Consider the following 21,161-nt stretch of genomic DNA (forward strand, 5'->3'; position numbering starts at 1 on the left):
CACACAGGATCTCTGGTCTCTGGAGGACACCAGTCCTTAGGGAAGAATTGAAAGGACCAACTGGTCTCAATTACTCTTGTTAACTATCTCTGAAGAGAGAGCAGGCAGGTCTGTTTAGGCAAACTGTCTTTGCTGGGGATAATACAGTGAAGGCAGGGAATTGTTCATCCTGGACATACTCCTGTCAGAAGGGAGTGACATAGGGGTCTCCACCCACTAGAAGTGATGGCCAGGAGAGTTGGAAGCCTGAGAGTGGATGCCTTTGCTGGACTACTGAGGGGGAAAACAGGTGTAGTCACCCAGAACTGAGACGATGAGTAATACACAGAATGTGCAGCGTATACGGATACGTTTCTTTCATGTCCTTTACTAAGTGTTGCATGTATATCACAGAGTCACTGTTGATTAACACTGTTTTCCCACATTTGGCTGTACTCTTGCAACATCTTGGATCCAAATTCAAACGATCCTCACTGAAGAAAAACAGAGGCTTTCAGTAGAATAGTATTAATGATTTATTCCTATCAGTGTAGAATAACGATGTTCATTGCTGGCTGTCCAGAAAACTCTGGGGTTTCATCAGTTACTAAAGAGAATTTCTCACCCCTCAAAAGATCCTTCATTGCAAGCTTGGGGCTGAGAGAAAACTTCAGGCAGGTATTTTTTTTTTCCAGCTACGGAAGTTCTGGGCAAGTGCAGGCTTGTGAAGCAGAACTAATAAAAAGCTCAAACCACAGACATCATTCAGTGGAATCACGTTAAAATACAATGCCTGTACCAGATTGTGTGGGAAATCTGCAGTTTCTTCCTTTTTTTATCTTCTTTTGTGAAATCTTGGAGTCATCGTGAATAGTTCTCTGAAGATGTCCACGTAGTGTGCAGCAGCAGTCAAAAAAGCGAACAGGATGTTAGGAATCATTACAAAAGGGATAGAGAATAAGATGGACAAGATCTTATTGCCCCTATATAAATCCATGATACGCCCACATCTTGAATACTGCGTACAGATGTGGTCCCTCATCTCAAAAAGGATATACTGGCATTAGAAAAGGTTCAGAGAAGGGCAACTAAAATGATTAGGGGTTTGGAACGGGTCCCATATGAGGAGAGATTAAAGAGGCTAGGACTTTTCAGCTTGGAAAAGAGGAGACTAAGGGGGGATATGATAGAGGTATAGAAAATCCTGAGTAGTGTGGAGAAAGTGAATAAGGAAAAGTTATTTACTTGTTCCTACAATATAAAAACTAGGGGCCACCAAATGAAATTAATGGGTAGCAGGTTTAAAACAAATAAAAGGAAGTTCTTCACACAGCGCAGTCAACCTGTGGAACTCCTTCCCTGAGGAGGTTGTGAAGGCTAGGACTATAACAGAGTTTAAAAGAGAACTGGATAAATCCATGGAGGTTAAGTCCATTAATGGCTATTAGCCAGGATGGGTGAGGAATGGTGTCCCTAGTCTCTGTTTGTCAGAGGGTGGAGATGGGTGACGGGATGGATCACTTGATCATTACCTGTTAGGTTCATTCCCTCTGGGGCACCTGGCATTGGCCACTGTCGGTAGAAAGGATACTAGGCTGGATGGACCTTTGGTCTGACCCAGTATGGCCGTTCTTATGTTCTCATTCTTCCAAACAGGCTTCTGTTGAAGCATGGCTTGACTTTCATTCAGTTTCATATGAGACGTTGTTCAAATGTTCAACAATATGATCTGCCTTTCCAGAGATTTCTGTTTTACAAACTTTGCAGTGCAAAAATTCCTCTTCTTTTCCAGACTTTCATTTTGAATCTGAGGTCAGGGTATACAGTGCAGTATTCCTCTAGGGTTTTTCTTTTGATTCATTACTGACATAAAATGACAAACCTTCCCTCTGTTAGTGAATTGGTGCAGTTGAGCCCTTATCATAAATGTAATTGCTTTCGTGCACTTCCTGAACTTTGACTCCAATACACTGTGTTAATCAGTCATATCTGCAACGCTAGCACTGTTTGGCAGCTGCTGTAGCACTTTGCCACACAAGCTTCTACTCTTCCCACCTGAATGATCCTGGCCTGGCCACATGGCCAGCCTCACCAGGAAGGTGTCCTGGTCCTCCCAGGATCATGATGGATGAGGATGAACCTCCTGCCATTAGGAAGGCCACCTCACTGCTAAACAGCTCCAGTCTGGGGGCTGCCCCCACATACATTCAGCTGGTGAATGAGGGAATGGGGCCATGACAGTGCGACCTTAGAACCAGTGACACCTGATGTCTGGAGGCACAAGGTACAGGGAAGGCTGCAGGCATGGTAAGGCAGAGCAGAGATCCCCAGCCAGGACTGTGAGGAGGAAGAGGACAAGCTCCTTGGAGAGGCCACTCTGCTGTTAGCTCCTGAATGGGGATGGTCCCCACGCTCCCAGCTAATGAGGGAAAGAGTGGGGTGGTGATACGGAAGTGCAAGGTGCAGGGAAGGCTGCACTCATGCCAGCTGTTACCAATGGATATTTTTTCTATCGATTTCAGTATGTCAGCTGAAAATAACATTTACCAACATATATCTAAATTGAATCCTGTCAAGCCTAGCTATAATAAAGGGTCTCCCTCACTCTCATTTTTGATGAAAGAGGGTTGACTCGGCTTAGGCATCTACGTCCAGAAGAGGGGTCATAGCTGTGAATCCGCAGCAGAGATAGGCACCTCCCTCTGGCCCAGAGTTAGGCGTCTAACTACTGGCTATCTTACGGATTGTCAGCTCAGCTTGCTGCCTTTTGTGAATCCCTTATGTACCTAACTCTCGCCATGTATTGTATAGGGAGCCTGGGTATCTGTGTAACCCACACACCTCCTGGGTGTGGTGCTCTGGCCCAACTAGTAGAACCGAGGCCATTTAGAGAGATTAATGAGTCTGCTACAGTCTTAACTTAAGGGCCATGTGGCTTTTAGCTCATGCAGTAGAGGCTCATGCATTTAGCTCCAGAGGTTCCAGGTTCGAGCCTGCCCCCCAACAACCAAAGTCTCTTGGTGTTACACCTAGGGTAAAGATCACACTGGGCAGCAGGGCACCTAAAAGTTAGATTTGCAATGCTCAGCATTGCCACACAGTCCCTCTATGGATATAGTGCACAGGGTAATCAAGACTAGGTCTGCTCTAAAGCATGTTCTTGCAATCTCTCCATCGACTTCAGAGAAGTTCTGATCTTTGGGATATCCTCCTGGGTTGTTTTAGTAGCAATGTTTTCCTTCCCTTCTCCTGCATTCCAGGCTTTCCTTCTCTGGCTTTCACCTTCTCAAGCCCCAGAGAGAAGTGGAGCTATATAAATCCTGGTCCTTTACTCAAGAAATGTTAAAATAGAAACAAGTGGAATATACATGTGCTAAACTTAACTGGTCAGTCACTTTTGGCTTGGTGCATTCCATCTCTCACACTGTAAGCAGACACTAACACAAGAAGAGAGCTTTGTCTTCAACGTCTGTTAACATTTTTCCTTCTGCCTCTCCATTCCCTTATTTCTCCCTTCATCCCACCCAGACCTAGTCTCCCTGCTCTCTCTTTCCATCTGTCCATTTTTACCCAGGGCATGGAAATTTTCTCAGACACCCAGTAGGTAAAAGACTAAACCTCTAGGTAAAGAGAAATACAAAATATAGAGGCCTTGGGCCCAGCTCCACATAGGTACTTAGGCACCTAAACCTCAGATTTAGGAGCCACTGTGATCCACTGAATCCTTGCAGGCACCTAAATGTTAACTTTAAAAGTTCCCTAGACACCTAAGTGTCTGACTCTGGGCATGCACACTGCTGCCTCAGACTAGGTGTCTAGACACTTACCTCATTTACCTGAACCCCACTTACCTCACTACCTGAGCCCCAATGTGACAAAGTGGGGGAAGATAGGCAGAGTAGCACCTGTTTTAGCCATGAGGCCTGATCTGCTAGGTATGCTCAGAGGCCACCTATGCAATTGAGTGCCATTCAAAATCAGGGGAGTGGGGTGTGAAAGAGAGAGAATAACTTTATAGCCTGGTGCTAGAGCACCCACCAGGGAGGTGGGAAACCCATGTTCCAGTCCCCCTGCTCCAGTGACGTTTATTTATTTAAAATGGAACAACTTCAATGGCGGCGATTGAAGGAGCTCAACATCAGAATATCCCATATCTCATTGCTTTGAGTGCTCTTCTGAGAGGTAGGAGACTCCTTTTCAAATCCTCTCTCCCCCTCAAGTAGAGTGGGGAATTGAACTGGTCTCCAGAGGAGTGCTGTAACCACTGGGCTAAAAGTTATAAGGTGTGCAGCAGTACCTCCTCCTTCAGCCATTTTGTGTGGAGTAAGGCAGACACCTAACTTGTTCTCACAAGAAATAAGCCATCTGATTCCAAGAGAAGGGTTCCCAGGTGTGGATCACAAGCAGAGATAGGCACCTCCCTGCTGCCTGAGCTTAGGTACCTATCTCTGTGAGAGGAGCAGGGTGGGGCTTAGGACCCACCTCTCTCATTGGCTAATTTAGGGGTCTCCCTGCTACCATGCTGGCTTGCAACACCTAAGTCCCTTTAGAGTTGGTCCTTACTCCCTAAGGGCATACCCACTTGAAAAATAAACCTGCTTTCTCTCTCTCTCCCCATGCCCCGTTAATAGAAGAGATGCAGATTCTAATATTCCTACTAGGGTGCTTTTCCCAACTCATATTCAGGGACACTCAATTTGGTTATGAGCCTTTGGTTAGAAAATATCTGAAATTAGAAGTATCCTCTCTGGATGCTAGAAACAGATGGAGAATTCTCTGTTCCCCATCTCATTGCAGAGCCTTATGGCTGCTTGCAAAGATTTTGGGATGGTCTCTGCTCCTCTCTATTTCTTTCAGCTTTTTTCTGCCTCTGCACTTTTAAAAGAGATATCCCTCCCAGTGACTAGCTCCGGTGCCTGCCTTCACTGCTGTTGCTTTGCCACTGAGCCACAAAGTGAAATTGACCTGATCCTTGTCTATGTCACTGATACCTACAGGGTTCTGAATAGGAGCCCTTTTCACTCTGCTGTAGCTTGATAAAGTTATGAGCATCTGAAAGCATCTGATACTGGAGTCATCTATCTGCACACTTCGAGTGCACTGCTATCATCCTTTCACACAGTTCATATTTGGCAAAGTTCTTCGCAACCATAAAGACAGAAACTTTATGGACCTTGGAAGAGAGTTGTTAGGTGCCCAACACCTTTGGGAAAAAAATCAGGCCTGTATCAAATTTAAGTGTATAAAACACCCTTACCTATCAAGCCTTAAGTGGCACGCCCATAGAAGATATTGAATTAAAATTAATTATGTAGAAGCTGATGGTATGTGTCTGGGAAAGCTTTCTCCACAAAAGGGGCAAGTGGATTTTCAAGCCCTGATAAGTGTGTCAAATAGGTCCTATCTTCCCTGCTAATATTACCATTTTTATTCTAATTGTTTTAGGTTAAATTTGATAGTAAAGAAACAACTGGGAGGGATGGGATTAGTGTCCAATCTGGCACCCTGATGAGCAACTTTGCCATTTAGAAAAAAACAATTTTTTTAAAAGTGTAATGATACAGAGCCTTCCTGGCCTTAGTTACAGTACAGTTACAGCTAAAGTCATTTCTCGGGAGAAGCTCAATTTTGATCACTAGAGTAGGCATTAAATGTGTTCCAAGTTGTAAATATTACCTCTGTTTTCAGCCATCAAGTTTTATCGTCTAGCCATGCAACTTGTACCTGATATAGAGTTTAAGATCACCTATACGTGGTCTCCGGAAGGTGATGGTGTTGGAAAGAGCTAGTAAGTATGACAAGTTTACCACTGAGCAGCACAGGAATGCACAAATTTACACATTTTGTTTTTAATCCAAAGACATTCATTAAGGTGCTACCTATCTGTTTGTAATATAGTCACCTTATGTTTGAGAAGCATCTTTTTGTTTAACTTCAATTTAATTAGTAGCATGCATTATGGAAAGTTATATAGAGCCTGGGAAGACATTTTATACCAAACAATACAATGAGATGCAGTTCTTAATTTGTTTGGAGCCAGTTCAAATTTAAATTGAGGGATTAAAATAATTTAGCAGAATATAGTTAGTGGGTGATTTAAAAATACAGAAGCCACCATATTACTTTTTACCCTGAGATTCAGATCCATAAGCTATACAGGCAGGATCATTTTTAGGCTAGTAAGAGCTGACATATTGATTCTTGAAAGTTACACTGTAGTATCAAAAGATTCTGCACTTGTAGGCTTGTACATATATAGCAGTTAGACTTATTTTCCTCTTAGGGTAATAGCCAAGTATAGGACTATCTGGGTATTTAAGTGAACCCCCATTAACATCACATCAGTGAGGTAAGAAAAATACTAGATTATAGAGTAGAGTTTTATAAAGTTCTTTTATATTCCTAGTATTTTCCCTCCCCTTTGAGAGACTCCCCTTTAGTCAGTTCAGTGTATTGATAAGTACATGAACTTCCATGTGGTCTTTCAAATGATTGTTTTTTTTTCTTATTGCCCCTTCCCAACTCCAAGTGATACCACAGCTGGAGCCAACTTTCTTATCCTGCCCCCTTATTTGTTTTTTAAAGTAACATCTGCAGAGTGTATGCCTTTCTAGAAATATTTGTTAGCAATATTAGTGCTTCTGCTCTCTAAACTAAAAAGTTCTCTATGCCACATCAGCAAAAAAGTATAACAAGCTACTCTAACAATGTTCTGTAGTAGTTGTCTCTCTTCCAGTAATACAAGTAAGTAATGAATGCTGTTTGATCAATTAGCACTCCCTTTCTCCATACCATCTTAGGCCTAGAAGGCCAAAACAGAGTTCTATCTTCTCTTTACAGTATTTTAAAGATCCTTTTCTAGCTCTTTCAGCTGGAGTTGGAGTTTTTTTTAATTCCATCACTTCTCTTATTAAACCCAATTAAACTAAACATGCAAAAGAGAAATATAAGGAAGCTTCTGGAAGTTCTACACAAACTGTGTGTTCTCACAGAGAGCTTGTTAGTCTTAAGGGCAATCAAAAATAATATATGCAGCGCTTCATGAGTAAGGTTAGGTAGAGTCATGTGGTTTGAGTGGGTATTTACACACCTGTGTAGAATGGTTGCACCTGTTGTAGAGAACTCAGATTTAATCTTTATGTTGCAGTAATGTCATTTTATAACATATTAAATTATGTTCATTAGCCCTTCAGCATAGGGAGTAATCCATGACGGTACTTAGGCTCCTAAGTCTTGTTTTTAGGCACCACTACAATCCACAGAACTCCCATAGTACCCTAGAGGCACCTGAACTCACTCAGTGCCTCAGTTTTTGTCTCTGAGCATGCACTCTGATTTACAAACTGAGGAAATAGTTGTTCAGCCACCTGAGTGGCATGTGGGGCCTGATCTAGTGAGCATGCTCAGAGGGTGCCTACTGGATTGGACCCCTCAGGTTGCGGGGGGCATGTAGGAGGACCTCCATTGTAACTTTTAGCCCAGTGATTAGGCACTCATCCAGGATGTGGGAGATTCCTGGTTCAAGTACCCCCTCCTCCTGAGGGTGAGAAGGGATTGGAGCAGCAATCTGCTACCTTTCAGGTGAGTTGCCTAATCACTGGGCTATGGGGTATTTTGATGCCCCTCCCTCACCCCCCTCAATCATTGAAGTTATTCCACATTAATTGAATAATATTAATTGGGCCAGAGAGAGTTAGAATGACATTCTAGTCTGTTAGAGAGACAAAGTGGGTGAGATAATATCTTTTATTAGACAAATTTTCATTGGTGAAAAAGACAAGCTTTCAAGCTTAAGGTACTTGCTTCTCCCTATTGCTTCTATAGAAGCCCAGGTGCCTCACTCAGGCTTTGTGGATCAGTGTTGGTCCTGTGATTTTCTAGGCACCTAAAAGTTAGGTGTCATAAGTTAGATGCTCAGTGTCATAGTGCCAAAGTCCCTTTCTGGATCTTGGCCATAGTGTCTTTGTTGCCATCTTTTTCACTATTTCATAAAACCAATTTCCCAAATAATGCCAAATAACAGGATTTGTCCAAACCACTTCTTCTAAAAGATCAATATGTTGATGAGGAAAGCCACAAAGGGACACGATCAGTTTTAAAAAGTAAAAAGTGACTCTTCCCCCCACCCCACCCCCAAAAAAAGAAAATACTTACAATAATTACTATCATGAGCTCTATAAAAATATAATTTACTTTTCACTGGTAATGCTGCTCTTTTATTTCTTATGTGCTGTTCATCTTAGATGACAAAAATAAATTAATTGCTTTAAATATTTTGCTGTTTATAGACTAGTACAGTTCTTCAGTGATTGTGTTGCAAGTACGGCAGGTGAATGTAAAAATCCAAACAGCGAAACTGCTTGGTTTGGGATTAAAAGAAAAATAACTACAGAAATATTTTGATTAATATACTCTCTTAAAAAGACATCCTTGTTTTAACATAACCTAAATAAATCTGATTAGGCCTCTAATTTTTTTTCTTGGCAAATTAGATTATCATCATGTGATAAGAAATCTTAATGACTATAGAATCATAGAATCATATAATATCAGGGTTGGAAGGGACCTCAGGAGGTCATCTAGTTATAATAATGAACAGTCATCTAATAGCATACTTTGATCTTAAGAAACACAGTAATTACAAAGTACAAATCAGAAACCATATTAAATGTGAAGAAAAGGTTAGTGTGAATACTAGATGTTGGCATGTTTTGTTCCAGTCTCAGGTTTTGTTTTATTTTTCTTTACTTTAGCATTGAGGATGGTGATGAGGATGGCAAGATGGCTGATCTTTTGTCCTACTTTCAGCAGCAGCTCGCTCTTCAGGAATCCTCAGTCAAACTTTGTCAGCCTGATCTTGATGTCAGTCAGACTCATATCTCAGGTGTGAGATTAATTATGTCATAACTTTGTAAGGAAGGAATTCTTAGAGGTAAATTTTTGAGCTCATCTTTAATAAAATGTCTTTTCTTATTATTCTAAGATATAAATTTAAAGAACTTTCTTGTGAATGACTCAAGGTATCTATTTGTTCATTATTATAACCAGATGTATAACAGTCTCATCTACTGTTTTAACAGCTCCTTCTTCATACATATTCTGGTCTGTTCTGTAGGCTACTCCATGCAGGCAGACTCATGCAGGCTTGCAGGATCAGATCTTCACTTTGAAATTCACTTAGCTTGTTCCCTGGGAAGAATGTTCACATGCTACTTGTCTTCCTTACCTCTAACAGTTATGTTCCGTATATTGGGATTGGGAGAGGGAATAGGCTGACATGTTGATTTATTTTTGAATATAATATGGAAGGACTGTCTTAAGCTGCAATCCTGAAAAGACATAAGCAGGTGTTCAGTCCTACATACTGTGAGTAGTCCTATTGACTTCATTGGGATCCAGTGCATAAAAGTAAGTACATGTATTAGTCTTTGCAGGAGTGGGTCCTAAATATTGCTTTTTTAACATTTATTATTGTGCCTCTGGCATATTTTTTTAAAAGCTGCCATATACCTTTCCTTAACAGTGAATGTGTGTTTAAAATGAACAGTTTCACTTTTTCTGGTAAACATGAGTCGGCTACAATTATGTGAATGAAAGTGATTTGTTTTATGGGAAGTAGATATTTTTATTCGCTGATGGAGAGTATCAGTGAAAGCAAACATTTTCACAATTGTTATTATAAATGAATCCATTCACACACAGATTAAAAAACTTTGGCCATGCTATTTTAAAATGGCCAGTGGTTTTTGGGTGCCTCCATTTTGGGGCACCCAGCTTGACACCTCAGGAGGGGTCTGATTTTCAGTGGGTAGGTGCTCAATACTTTCATAAAATCAGATCCCTATGAAGCATCTCATTCTGGCTCCCCAAAATCACTCGTCAGCTTTCGAAAATCTTAGCCTCACTTCTTTTCTCCTAAGGAAGCAAAATAGAGTAAATTTATGGAACTTCAGCAGAACTTTGGCACTATTTCTGTTGTCTTCTGTGGTTAACTCAGACCGTTTAGAAAGACCATTTTTCTTGATTTTTTTTTTTTTTTTTTTTTGTCAAATGAATTTGGAAGTTTGCACTTTGTATACCATATTATCATAAGATCCCTGCCTGAGCGGGGGAAAGCCTCAAGCCCTCCTCTCCTGTTGGTATTTCTACCTCAGTCTCCATGCTATTCCTGCATTTTACTATTCTGCTGCGCTGCGCTGCGCTGCGCTGCTCTGCTCGTAGTAGAGTTGAAAGTAACTAAAATCTTTAGTTCAGGATCTCTGTTTGCAAGATGCTGTAAACGCATAAGACGCTGCCCTGAACTAACACTACTTCCTTACTTTTACAACACTGAAATGCCAGCGAAGAGTGCGTTAGCTGTATTTCTATTATTTTTTCCATAACTGGTGTCTGGCATACAGAAAGAAATTAGAATGTGAGTGAGACCCAGAGAATGAGAGAATACTAGATTAATCAAGGATGGCAGTAGCATACAGATATATTTGTGTTTGTTTTTGTTTTTTGGAGTGATGATTAGTTCTTGGTGCAAGACAGCAGGGGAAGATCAGACTTCTACTATTTAACGTAAATGCTAGATTTTTATTTCCCATCAAGAGTATAGGTGACTTTTTTTTTTTTTAGCAAATAAGATATTTATGATCTGGACAGCATTCCTCACCAGAAGTCTAAAAACGCTTTAGTTTAATATTGTACATTTTCTCAACAGTAGACCCATCATTTGAAATAATAGCTTTCTACAGTAGGTGAAGATGTTCATTGTGATAGGGGCAAGCAGCAAGAATTCTATAACAAAATGCAAAACAAGCATTAATGCAATGTTATGGCTGTACAATTCTGAATAGAGAGAAGTCTGGAAAGTCAAAAGTTAAGGTACCATGCTCACTTGACCATGTTGCATAGTCTACATAAAGCATATATTTAACATAATCAGCAACATGTTAAAGAAAACAGGAATAAAAAAATTACTACGTATTTACAACAAGGCTGCATTAACATAGCTGTTGGAAGATACGTACATTTCCAATCTTTTTTAATTGACTTGTGCGATCTTAAGTTTTTGCATTAGATTTCCTAGATCTTGCTAAACTAGAAAAGAATATAAGTATCCAGTTTCACATGCTTTGGCTGACTGATGACTATCAAATGATAACCATTGGTGTTGTTCAAGTTCATAGGCACCAGTTTGTCAAAGGCTCAAGATTTTTAAGCTTCTTTAAGATCTTAGCTGTGTAAGCAGCATATTACATTCTAAGGAGTTATAGCTAATGCACCTTTAAGCACTTAAGTTGCCAAAGATGGACTGGAGCCTGTTTATGTTCTGTATTGCTATGCATGTATATCTATAGCATGCATGTGTGTACAGCTATCAATGGTATAGGAGCAGTATAGTTGTTAGCATATCTGTTTTTTTTAATTGCATATGCTTCAAATGGTATTTTGAAAGTATCTGCTACTAAATTAAAGAAAAGTTTTCAAAATGGAGCAAAGGCATGACTCCTCAGTTAGGAATAATTCCATGTTGAATTTTAACTTCCAAAGTTCAGATGTTTGTATCAGATGAACCAATAATCTGGTGTCATAAAAATGTGGTTTTTTTCTCCCTATCCATCTCACTACTCAAATAGCTAAATGCTGTTTGCCCAGATTTTCCAGAATTTTTTTTTCCAGGGCTGAGACCAAATATCAAAAAACTTCAATTCAAAAGAGAATTTTTTTCCAAAAAAGCAATTAACATATAAAAACAGTTATAATTCAGTGGAAACAGTTTTGTAGCCTTAACTAGAGCATCTGTCACTGGTGAATGGTATACTTCTCTACCTATTTGTATTAAAGTATCTCAGAGCAGTTTAGACTGAATAAATCTCACATTTGCCTTTTGTGAAATAGGAGTAAAGGTTATTTAAGAATCATTCAACCCCGGCAGTAGAAAGCAGCAACTGCTTAATAGTGTACAGCAACACTCTAAACAGTAACAGTTAAATAGTAAAGAAGATTATATCCAGCTAAAAAGGCAGACAAAATTTAGGGAGGTGGAATGCAAGTAGATGGAATTCTGGCTAAAACCCCAGGATTTTCTTACTCTACCTTTACTCTTACGAGAATTTTCCTAGTATCTCACTTGTCGGTAACTTTGGTCAGGATCTTGATGTATTTATTTTTAACGTCATTGGAAAGGGTCCTCACCAGTACCATGCCATTTGACACCTGGGTCCTATTGGCTCAGTACTGACAGAGGGAGAAGTGATACAGTATTGATTCACCAGCACTACTTCCTGCAGGTTATACATGTTCCTAGTGGTGTCCCATCCAAGTACTGAATTGCCAGAACCTGCTTAGCTTTTGAGGTCAGAGTGCATCACAGCTTGGCTTCCACGCAAGATGTAAAATGTTGTTTAAGAAATAAAATGTTACTTTACATGTGTGATGTGCACAAAGAACTCTCTATATTAAAGTCTCTGGAGAAATAATTGTCATAAAATCAATGATATACCTGTTGTACTCTGAAAAGAGATGTAGATGTGTAGTCTTTAAGACCACATCTAAAAAATATTTTGTTACCATGTTATGTCTTTACATTTGTATATTATGTGAAGTTTTTTTTATAGTGTATCATGTATTTTTATGTAAGATTTTTGGTTGACTGTTCCCAATCAAACTTGTTCTCTAATTTCCTGTGAAGAACAAGATTTTGGTAGCTATCAAAAATAGGATCAGGGAAATAATTTCTTTGATTATTGTCATGTTACCATGTGATCACTTAATTATTTTCTGTTCACAGTGCTGCCTATGGAAGTGCTAATGTACATTTTTCGATGGGTGGTTTCCAGTGATCTGGACCTAAGGTCATTAGAGCAGCTATCTCTGGTCTGTAGAGGATTTTACATTTGTGCCAGGTATAATTGAAACTTTATCCATAGAATGAGATATTCACCTTATGTTCTTTTGGGTGGAGAACAAGGAGCTTTTCTTAATCTTAGTCTTTAAACTGGTTACAAGTATAAGATTATAGGTGTATTTATTTATTTATTTTTATTATTTTTATATATATATATATATATATATATATATATATATATATTATTTATTTAGGTAGAAAAAGTCATGTGGAAATTTAAAAATTCCTGGTGGCACTTATCTTAATAAAATTGTCATTTTTCTTGAGAATACAGTTTAAATTTACCTTAGCAACGAGAGCAGAGACTGTATATTGCTGTATAAACAGTTAAAATTGCCAAAAAATACAATTTTGTGTGTAAAAATGCTGCCTAGTGGATGAGTGCTGTACTGGGACTAGGATCCCTAGGTTCTATTCCTGCCTCTGCCATTGGCCTGTTGGTGACCTTGACCCAGTCTTTTTGCTTCCCTGTGCCTCACTTTCCCCATCTGTAAAATGGGAATAATGATATTGACTTCCTTTGTGAAGTGCTTTGAGATCTGCTGATAAAAAAGCACTACAAAAGAGGTTGGTGGTATTAGTATTGCTATATAAAGACTGATAGTGAATCCACAGAGGAAAGCTGCCTGTGTTAAGAATATGTTTTTGCTTTTAGGCTGTTAAATCTATATATTGGGCTAAATCCTGCTCTCCTTATTCATGAGTAGTCCCTTGTTAAACTCCTGATAATACTTATCAGGTGCTCGAATACACCAATGATTGTGGTGTAAATGTCTGGATAGATAGAAGCTATTAGTCTAATTTAAGCTAATATGTTTTGGTAATATTTGAATGATGTTTATAAGCAAGGAGTAGCTTTTCTCGCAAAAGAGAGGACGTATTGTGAAATGGAGTTGAGGAGTCCTAAAATAATAATCGCGTGACTTTGTTCACCATGTAGACATCACAGAGCAATGCCAGGTTGCCACAGAGAGAAAGTTCTTTGCTGTATTGTCACTGCATCATATGTTGTACTTCGTGATGAGAAAATGGCTTTCTAGCTCCTCAATGATTCCAAGTTCTGTGTGGCTTAATAGTTTAGTAATTGAGCAGTCTAAGAAAAGTGCCTTTAACTCTATCCAGTTCCCATCTACCACTACATTGTTAAAAGTTCCCCACTTGTCTTTTGTGCCTTGATATTGGAGTTCAGCAAGGTACTGTAAAGCTGTGGCTTTTGCTTTTATATCTTCACTAGGGATCCTGAAATCTGGCATCAAGCCTGTTTGAGGGTTTGGGGCAGAAGCTGTAATAAACTTGTTCCTTATACCTCCTGGAGAGAAATGTTTCTGGAAAGGCCCCGTGTTCGATTTGATGGTAAGGAATATTTTTTGGAAACAGATGTCTTCATTGTTACATATGATTTTGCCAGAAAAAAGTTGCATAATCTTTTATTTCTGTCTAATTATATAGTGCCACAAATATTAGGCCTTCTCTGAATTCAGTTTGGTTTTGAATATGCAGTCATCTTTAAAAGAAACTTCTTCCTCCTCTTTAGGTAATAAAAATGTAGCTGAAAACCTATAGAGCCATAATTTTTAATCTTGTATGTTTATGCACTTTTAAAAGATGCTTACATTTTTAGGTACTTATTTTCTTATTTGCTTCATTTCTGTAGGTGTGTATATCAGCAAGACAACATACATACGTCAAGGAGAGCAGTCTCTTGATGGTTTCTATAGGGCATGGCACCAAGTGGAATATTACAGGTAGAACTGTAGTAAACTGAGTGAGGGAAGTATTTCCCCCCTCTCTCCAAGTACTGTTCATTCAAATACAGATCTCAATACTGCAAACACTTAATAGTTCAGTTGAGCTCAGGGGAACTACTTAGTGTGTAAAGTTACTTGGGTGTAAGTATTTCCAGGATCAAGGCCATAAGGAATACAGTTAGATCTGGTCAATAGAGGTAGGTTTAGAAACTAATATTCCTCCTCAGTTGCACCTTTTGCTCTTGTCAATAAAACTGGAACTTTAAAGATGCCACAGATTTCTCCAAAAAGAAAAGGAGTACTTGTGGCACCTTAGAGACTAACCAATTTATTTGAGCATGAGCTTTCGTGAGCTACAGCTCACTTCATCAGATGTATACCGTGGAAACTGCAGCAGACTTTATATACACACAGAGAATATGAAACAATACCTCCTCCCACCCCACTGTCCTGCTGGTAATAGCTTATCTAAGGTGATCAACAGGTGGGCCATTTCCAGCACAAATCCAGTTTCCACGGTATACATCTGATGAAGTGAGCTGTAGCTCACGAAAGCTCATGCTCAAATAAATTGGTTAGTCTCTAAGGTGCCACAAGTACTCCTTTTCTTTTTGCGAATACAGACTAACACGGCTGTTCCTCTGAAACCTGACAGATTTCTCCCTCTCCCCAAATCATTCCTTCCTTTGTGTCCATCAAAGTAGTGCTCAGAAAGAAAAAATGAGATTAAATAAAAATTGCCTTTAAATTTACTCATAACCAAGCAAGTAGATTTAAAGGCTGGTTTTTAAAATGTGCCTTTGAACTCTTTCGAATTACTCATTCACTGCCTTTCTTAGCCTTTCCATTCCATTATTCATATAACTAATTGTTCTACTCTGCTGTCCCCTCCTGAGTCTAAAATGAGCTACAGGATACCTGTCAATCTCATGATCGTTCATATGATCTGGAAAGTATCAGCCTATCTTTCTAGATTTGGTATCTGATCTTAGCATCTACTTACGGTAGAGAAGCACTATCAAACAGACATCTTCAGATTAATGAGAGTTAAGAGCTAATTACATTTATCTCAGTGAATACTGGGTAGGAAGAAGGTTCCCAAAGTTTATATAAGGTTCATCTTGACTTCTGGCCAGTAGCTCCTTTCCTGTATTCCTCGTCTAAACAAAAATTCTTAACTTCTGTGCTCTTGCAAAAGTCTGCATAGTTTGGTCATGTGGTCTCCCAAACCAGGTCTTCTGGTTGCGTTTGAGCTGTTTCTATGTTTTTGAAAACGTGAAAATCTGTTTTTAAATGCTTGGAATTAACACCTGTAATGCTACACCTTTATGTGAAGGGCTCCCATGGGAAAACATAGAACGTCTACTACTTTTTCCAGGTTTTTATTGTATAATTGTATTTTTGCAGATACATGAGATTCTTCCCAGATGGTCAAGTAATGATGCTAACAACTCCTGAGGATCCTCAATCTATTGTTCCTCGTTTACGGACTAAAAATGCAAGGTATGTTGAAACTGCACATTTGTCTGCATCACTCCATTTTTTACCCTGCAGAAAAAGGACGCTTTTCGTAGAATCATAGAACTGGAAGGAACCTCGAAAGATCATCTAGTCCAGTCCCCTGCGTTCAAGGCAGGACTTCGTAGACCATCCCTGACAGGTGTTTGTCCAACCTGCTCTTAAAAATCTCCAATGATGGAGATTCCACAACCTTCCTAGGCAATTTATTCCAGTGCTTAACCATGTTTTCACTCATGTTAGCCTCTAAATTTAGGATTAGTAAAAAGATCAAAAGAAACATCATTTATTGTTTCTATTGTGCCACAGATATTCATAGTTCTTTACAGGGAAATACAAGACTGAGTCCATGCTTCAAGAGACCTTACAATTTAAGACCCTGATTCTGGAATCAGACATCTGATTGTAAGATCAAGACCTTGGACAATGTCTGGACAAACTCAGAGTGAATAGATATAAGAAACATGCACTGTTGGTCATGTAATTTCAGGATTTTTTTTTTCTTCTTCTTCTTCCCCAAGAAAGGCAAGGAAGTAGGAAAAGAGGGCAAACAGTGAAAGGCTGTCTGAACAGAAGTGAACGTTTAGGAAGGAGTTGAAGGAATCAAGGAAATATATTAGTTTCTCTGGGTCAAGGAGGATGTTTCCTCCTTGAAATGTTCCCAGGAACTTGTTAAATTATTGTGGAAACGTGTTTGCATTTCCAAAAAAAAATTCAGTTTTGAGCAATTGCATAAGAATTTGAAAGTGAAAATAACTAGAAATTGGGTAAAAAAACTGACTAGCTGGTCTACTCTGTCCTACCTAAGAGAAATACTAAAAAACAATTTTATGAACAACATTATAATTCATCACCAATAACAGGCCTGATGCTTTACAAAACACAGAAATATTCCCTGGTCCAAAAGCTCACATCCTTAAAATGGACACGCAAGTCAGTAAAGGAAGGAAAATAGATCTTACAACTATTGTCAGTCTTAATGCTTAGGTGTTTTTGTAACGTAGATAAAAACTAGTATCCTTAACAGTACATGCTTGACACCATCCCTTTAACTTTCCAGAACTGATGCAATCTTGCTTGGCCATTATCGCCTCTCCCAGGATACGGACAATCAAACCAAAGTATTTGCTGTATTAATGAAGAAGAAGGAAGAGGTAGGTACCAAAATAAAATACAGAGAAATAAGAGAACAAGATGGTAAGGAGAGTGGGATTTTTTTCTTAAGGCTTCCCACAATTGTGTCTTTAAAGAGCATATGGAGATGTGACTGTACTAAAGACTCGCTAATCAACTTGGTGCATGAAGTGATGTCAGATAAATTACCACACATTAGAGCACTTGTAAAATATAACAACTTACTTGTCTCCTTCCAAAAATATATTACTTTCTGAAGCAAGAAAGCAGTCTCTCTGCATCAACATATCGTGCCAGATCTATTTGTTTGCTGTAAGATAACTTTGTTCGCTCTTAGACACCATTTTCTCCCCCAATAAGCCCTCTTCTGCCAACTGTTCCCCAAGCTTGATTGCTACACAAGGCCTGTTAATTTATAACAGCCTTGCTAAATTTAAAAAGAGATGTATATCCCTAGCTCACAAGATGGTGGCATGAGAATTAAGCCAGAGGAAGAAGAAAAAAGGTGGGAGGAGCAGCAAAGACCTTTTTATGACATCACCTTTCATCTGTGTGAAACTTATTTCTGCAGCATTAGATAAATGAATCTAAATAATGAATACCTGGTCAAGAATTTAACTGGGAATAACTTGCAACAACAGATGTTGCACAAAAAAAGAAACACCTATAGTAAGTAGCGTCAGAGTAATTACAAGGGTTGTGGTGTTGTACATCTAAGTAACTTAGTCTCAGTTTTTCTCAAACCCTATATTGAGTTTGAGAAATTTTATTTTCCATGAAAGCCTGCTCCATATGTATCTTGGTATAAGTTAAACAATTTTTCAAGTAATATTACTACTTAATTCTAGTGTTTCCTATATATGAGACATAGTGTAGGATGTGTACTAAATAAGGAAGTGGTAAAAGGTGTTAAGAGTTCTGAGGCTTAAACAAATGACTTGAAAATAAAATAATTATGGTCTTGGTTTGGCATTTTATTATCACTCTTTCCTTCTAAGAACTTAAAGGATCACTACTTTTTGGCAATGTAAATAGAAGTATCCTATGTATGAAGGCATGGAGTTTTTGCTGTTTCAGGATCTGTACTCACACTTATTTAAAATGTTATGGTAAACCATGGTAGTGCTGTATGTTCTTTGCGTGTCACTAAACTTTATGTTCATTGTACAGAAACCAGTTGACTACCACAAATACAGGTATTTCCGCCGTGTTTCTGTACAAGAAACAGAGCACAGTTTTCATGTAGGACTACAGCTGTGTTCCAGTGGCCGCCAGAGATTCAACAAGCTTGTTTGGATACATCATTCTTGTAACATAACTTACAAGTAAGTTAATAAACTGAGAACAAGAGCAAGGAAAGATGTTTGCTTGTAATAAGGCAAGAAGTGATTTATCCAATGATAAAATGTGCTAAGTTTTGTGGTTTAAACAAATGACTTTAAAATAAAATAATTACGGTCTTGGTTTGGCATTTTGTTAGCATTCTAAGAACTTACAGGATCACTACTTTTTGGCAATGTGAAAATATCCTAACATGAAGGCATGGAGTTTTTGCAGTTTAGTAAGATTTGTGAATAGTATTTGATCTACTATACTCGGCGATCGTAAGCAGCAATATTTTTGTTCCTAGTAAAGAGGTTTTGGAAAACCTCTGCTCTCTGGAGCTACTCCTTTTCTTTGGGCTTGTGAATCTTTAAAAGCAGGGTATGCTGCAAAGAGCCTCTGCAAGGATACTCTCCAACCCCCTGTGTGCTGTGGAGTAATGTGCCCAACTACTATGTCTGGCTGTGAGAGATATGGGCAGATGGCCAGTGGTATACCCACTAACACAGACTTTCGAGTTGTGGGGGCACAGAGGGCTGTGGTCACTACTCTTGCCTATTGACTACAGTAGCAGTAGCCATAGCTTGGCTACCCAGATGTTCCTGATGCTGAATGATGCCCCCAACTCTTTCCATACTTCCCCATGTATAGGTTTTCTGCTCAGGTTTTGTGTAGGAACCAATTCTTAGTGCGGTGAGCCTGCAGTTGATCTTGAATGAGCAGAATGATTGTCTCCATGGTGTATGTGTGGGGGGGAATTCCACTTCAGGGAAGTTAAGTAGTTGATATTTTCAACCTGATTTATCCTTAAAGATAGTAACTCTTACACTGTGACATTGTGTTTTCTTGGAGTTGTTCACTTGTTGGACAGCACAGTGGCTAAACACTATTTAGCTCCCAATTAAACCCTCCAAACAGGGCTTACATGGTGCATAGCCCTTATACCTAACTTCCGCCAAAAGGCAAATTTCATACTGGTGCAGAACAACAGTGTTGCACAAATCAATCTGTATAGGTCAGGAGGCTAGCCTCATGTGCTAGAGAACATAACTGGGAATCTAACCCTATGAGCATTAAATAGGCTAATAAGATATTTACTGTTGTATAGATTAATGATTCTCACTGAAGCATGCAAAGATGGTATTTTTACTTCAAACATTCCTAGCTCTGGCTTCTTTACTAGTGCAATATCCTCCTCCTTGTATTCCAAATTCTGAATCCTATAATAGGAGTAGAAAGTATAATTCAGTGTGGAGTGCCATTGCTTATCGTGATAATTTTATTAATAATACAAGCACATACTGGATAAACAGGAGATAGCCAAAATACAAGTCGTACTTTCAACATGAAGTGGCATTATATATACAAGGTTAGCTTGTGTGTCTGTGGCTTTGTGCACATTTCGCATTATGAAAATGCTGGATTACTCCTAATCACTCGCCTGAATACAGGATTGAAGGATTTAAATGGCAGTTTATATTTGATGAACGTAACTCACTTTTGTAACATTCTTTGTAGATCTACTGGTGAGACTGCAGTCTCTGCTTTTGACATTGACAAGATGTACACCCCTTTGTTCTTTGCACGAGTGAAGAGTTTTACTGCATTTTCAGAAAAGCCTCTGTAAGAAACATCTCTCCTGTTGCAACTCTTGCATGGATAAAAGATTAGAGCAAATGAGCACTTAAGTTATAAATCTGTATATATTTGAAACTTATTTTAAAGTTTGGGAATCTTTTTTGGAAGAATATATACTGGTAATATGTTCTATTTGATTTAGGGTGGCTGGGTTTTTGTTGTTTTGAAATCAAGCTTATGAATTGTTTTAAACACATTTATGTTGTGAAAAGACTTTGATAACATGAAAAGTTTTTACATGTCATTTTTCATACAGATTTATGAACCATTCTCTCTAAAATGCGAGTCTTCATCTGCCTATGCACCTTAATGATATCTCAGTCCAGGAAGAATTGTAATAGAAAAACACTTACTGTACATGTGACTTAGTGTGTGCGTGCTCTGGTGAAGGCTCAAAATGTGAAATAAGTTGTCCTACATCTGTTTAAAACTGTGTGTGACTTGAGAAAATAAATTTCTTTTAAAGTAAATGTATTTTGTTTGCCTTTAAGAAATGACAAATTAAGTGCAAAGAAAACTGAAAAAGTGTGAAGTTCAACCATAAAATTCAGCCAAACCATGGTGATACTGCACCATAATTGTTATCTGATCTTTATACCAGCCCATTAGAGCCTACTATCTCAGGGTGGCAGACCACTGTCAGGATCTGTAAGCCAGCCACAAGGGGAAAATGGCTGGCTTTCTCCTCTGTGGTCTAGGGAAGGGCTCCTCTAGTGCATGGTTCTGCTGGGGTGGTGTCATAGTGCAGATGTCACTAGTGTGCTGAATTTGAGTACGCACTGTACAGATTTAATTTTGCAAATGAGAACAGGGCTCCCTCAAACATGTTTGTATTTTGTTGTTAATTCTTCATCTAGCTCTGCTACAGAAACTGTAAATTCAGTGGGCATTTGTCATTCTTCTTAAGTTAATTTCTGGGGCTGCTA

At 38.9% G+C, this 21,161-nt stretch overlaps 1 protein-coding gene across 5 annotated transcripts in view; it reads left to right on the top strand.

The window, feature by feature from the left end:
• FBXO9 (F-box protein 9) overlaps positions 1 to 20,705 on the top strand; it is a 40,133-nt gene extending 19,428 nt beyond the window's left edge. For all 5 annotated transcript variants that reach the window (XM_048845304.2, XM_048845306.2, XM_048845305.2 and 2 more), the window contains 9 exons: positions 5,668 to 5,767; positions 8,733 to 8,863; positions 12,758 to 12,872; positions 14,109 to 14,227; positions 14,529 to 14,619; positions 16,030 to 16,125; positions 17,201 to 17,294; positions 18,445 to 18,599; positions 20,116 to 20,705. In XM_048845304.2, the coding sequence (XP_048701261.1) occupies positions 5,668 to 5,767; positions 8,733 to 8,863; positions 12,758 to 12,872; positions 14,109 to 14,227; positions 14,529 to 14,619; positions 16,030 to 16,125; positions 17,201 to 17,294; positions 18,445 to 18,599; positions 20,116 to 20,224 (1,010 nt within the window). In that variant the 3' untranslated portion in view covers positions 20,225 to 20,705. The remainder of the gene's footprint in view (positions 1 to 5,667; positions 5,768 to 8,732; positions 8,864 to 12,757; positions 12,873 to 14,108; positions 14,228 to 14,528; positions 14,620 to 16,029; positions 16,126 to 17,200; positions 17,295 to 18,444; positions 18,600 to 20,115) is intronic.
• The last annotated feature ends 456 nt before the right edge of the window (positions 20,706 to 21,161 follow it).

This window comes from Caretta caretta, chromosome 3 (assembly GCF_965140235.1).
Source record: "Caretta caretta isolate rCarCar2 chromosome 3, rCarCar1.hap1, whole genome shotgun sequence".
In the NCBI taxonomy this organism is placed as follows: Eukaryota; Metazoa; Chordata; order Testudines; family Cheloniidae; genus Caretta; species Caretta caretta.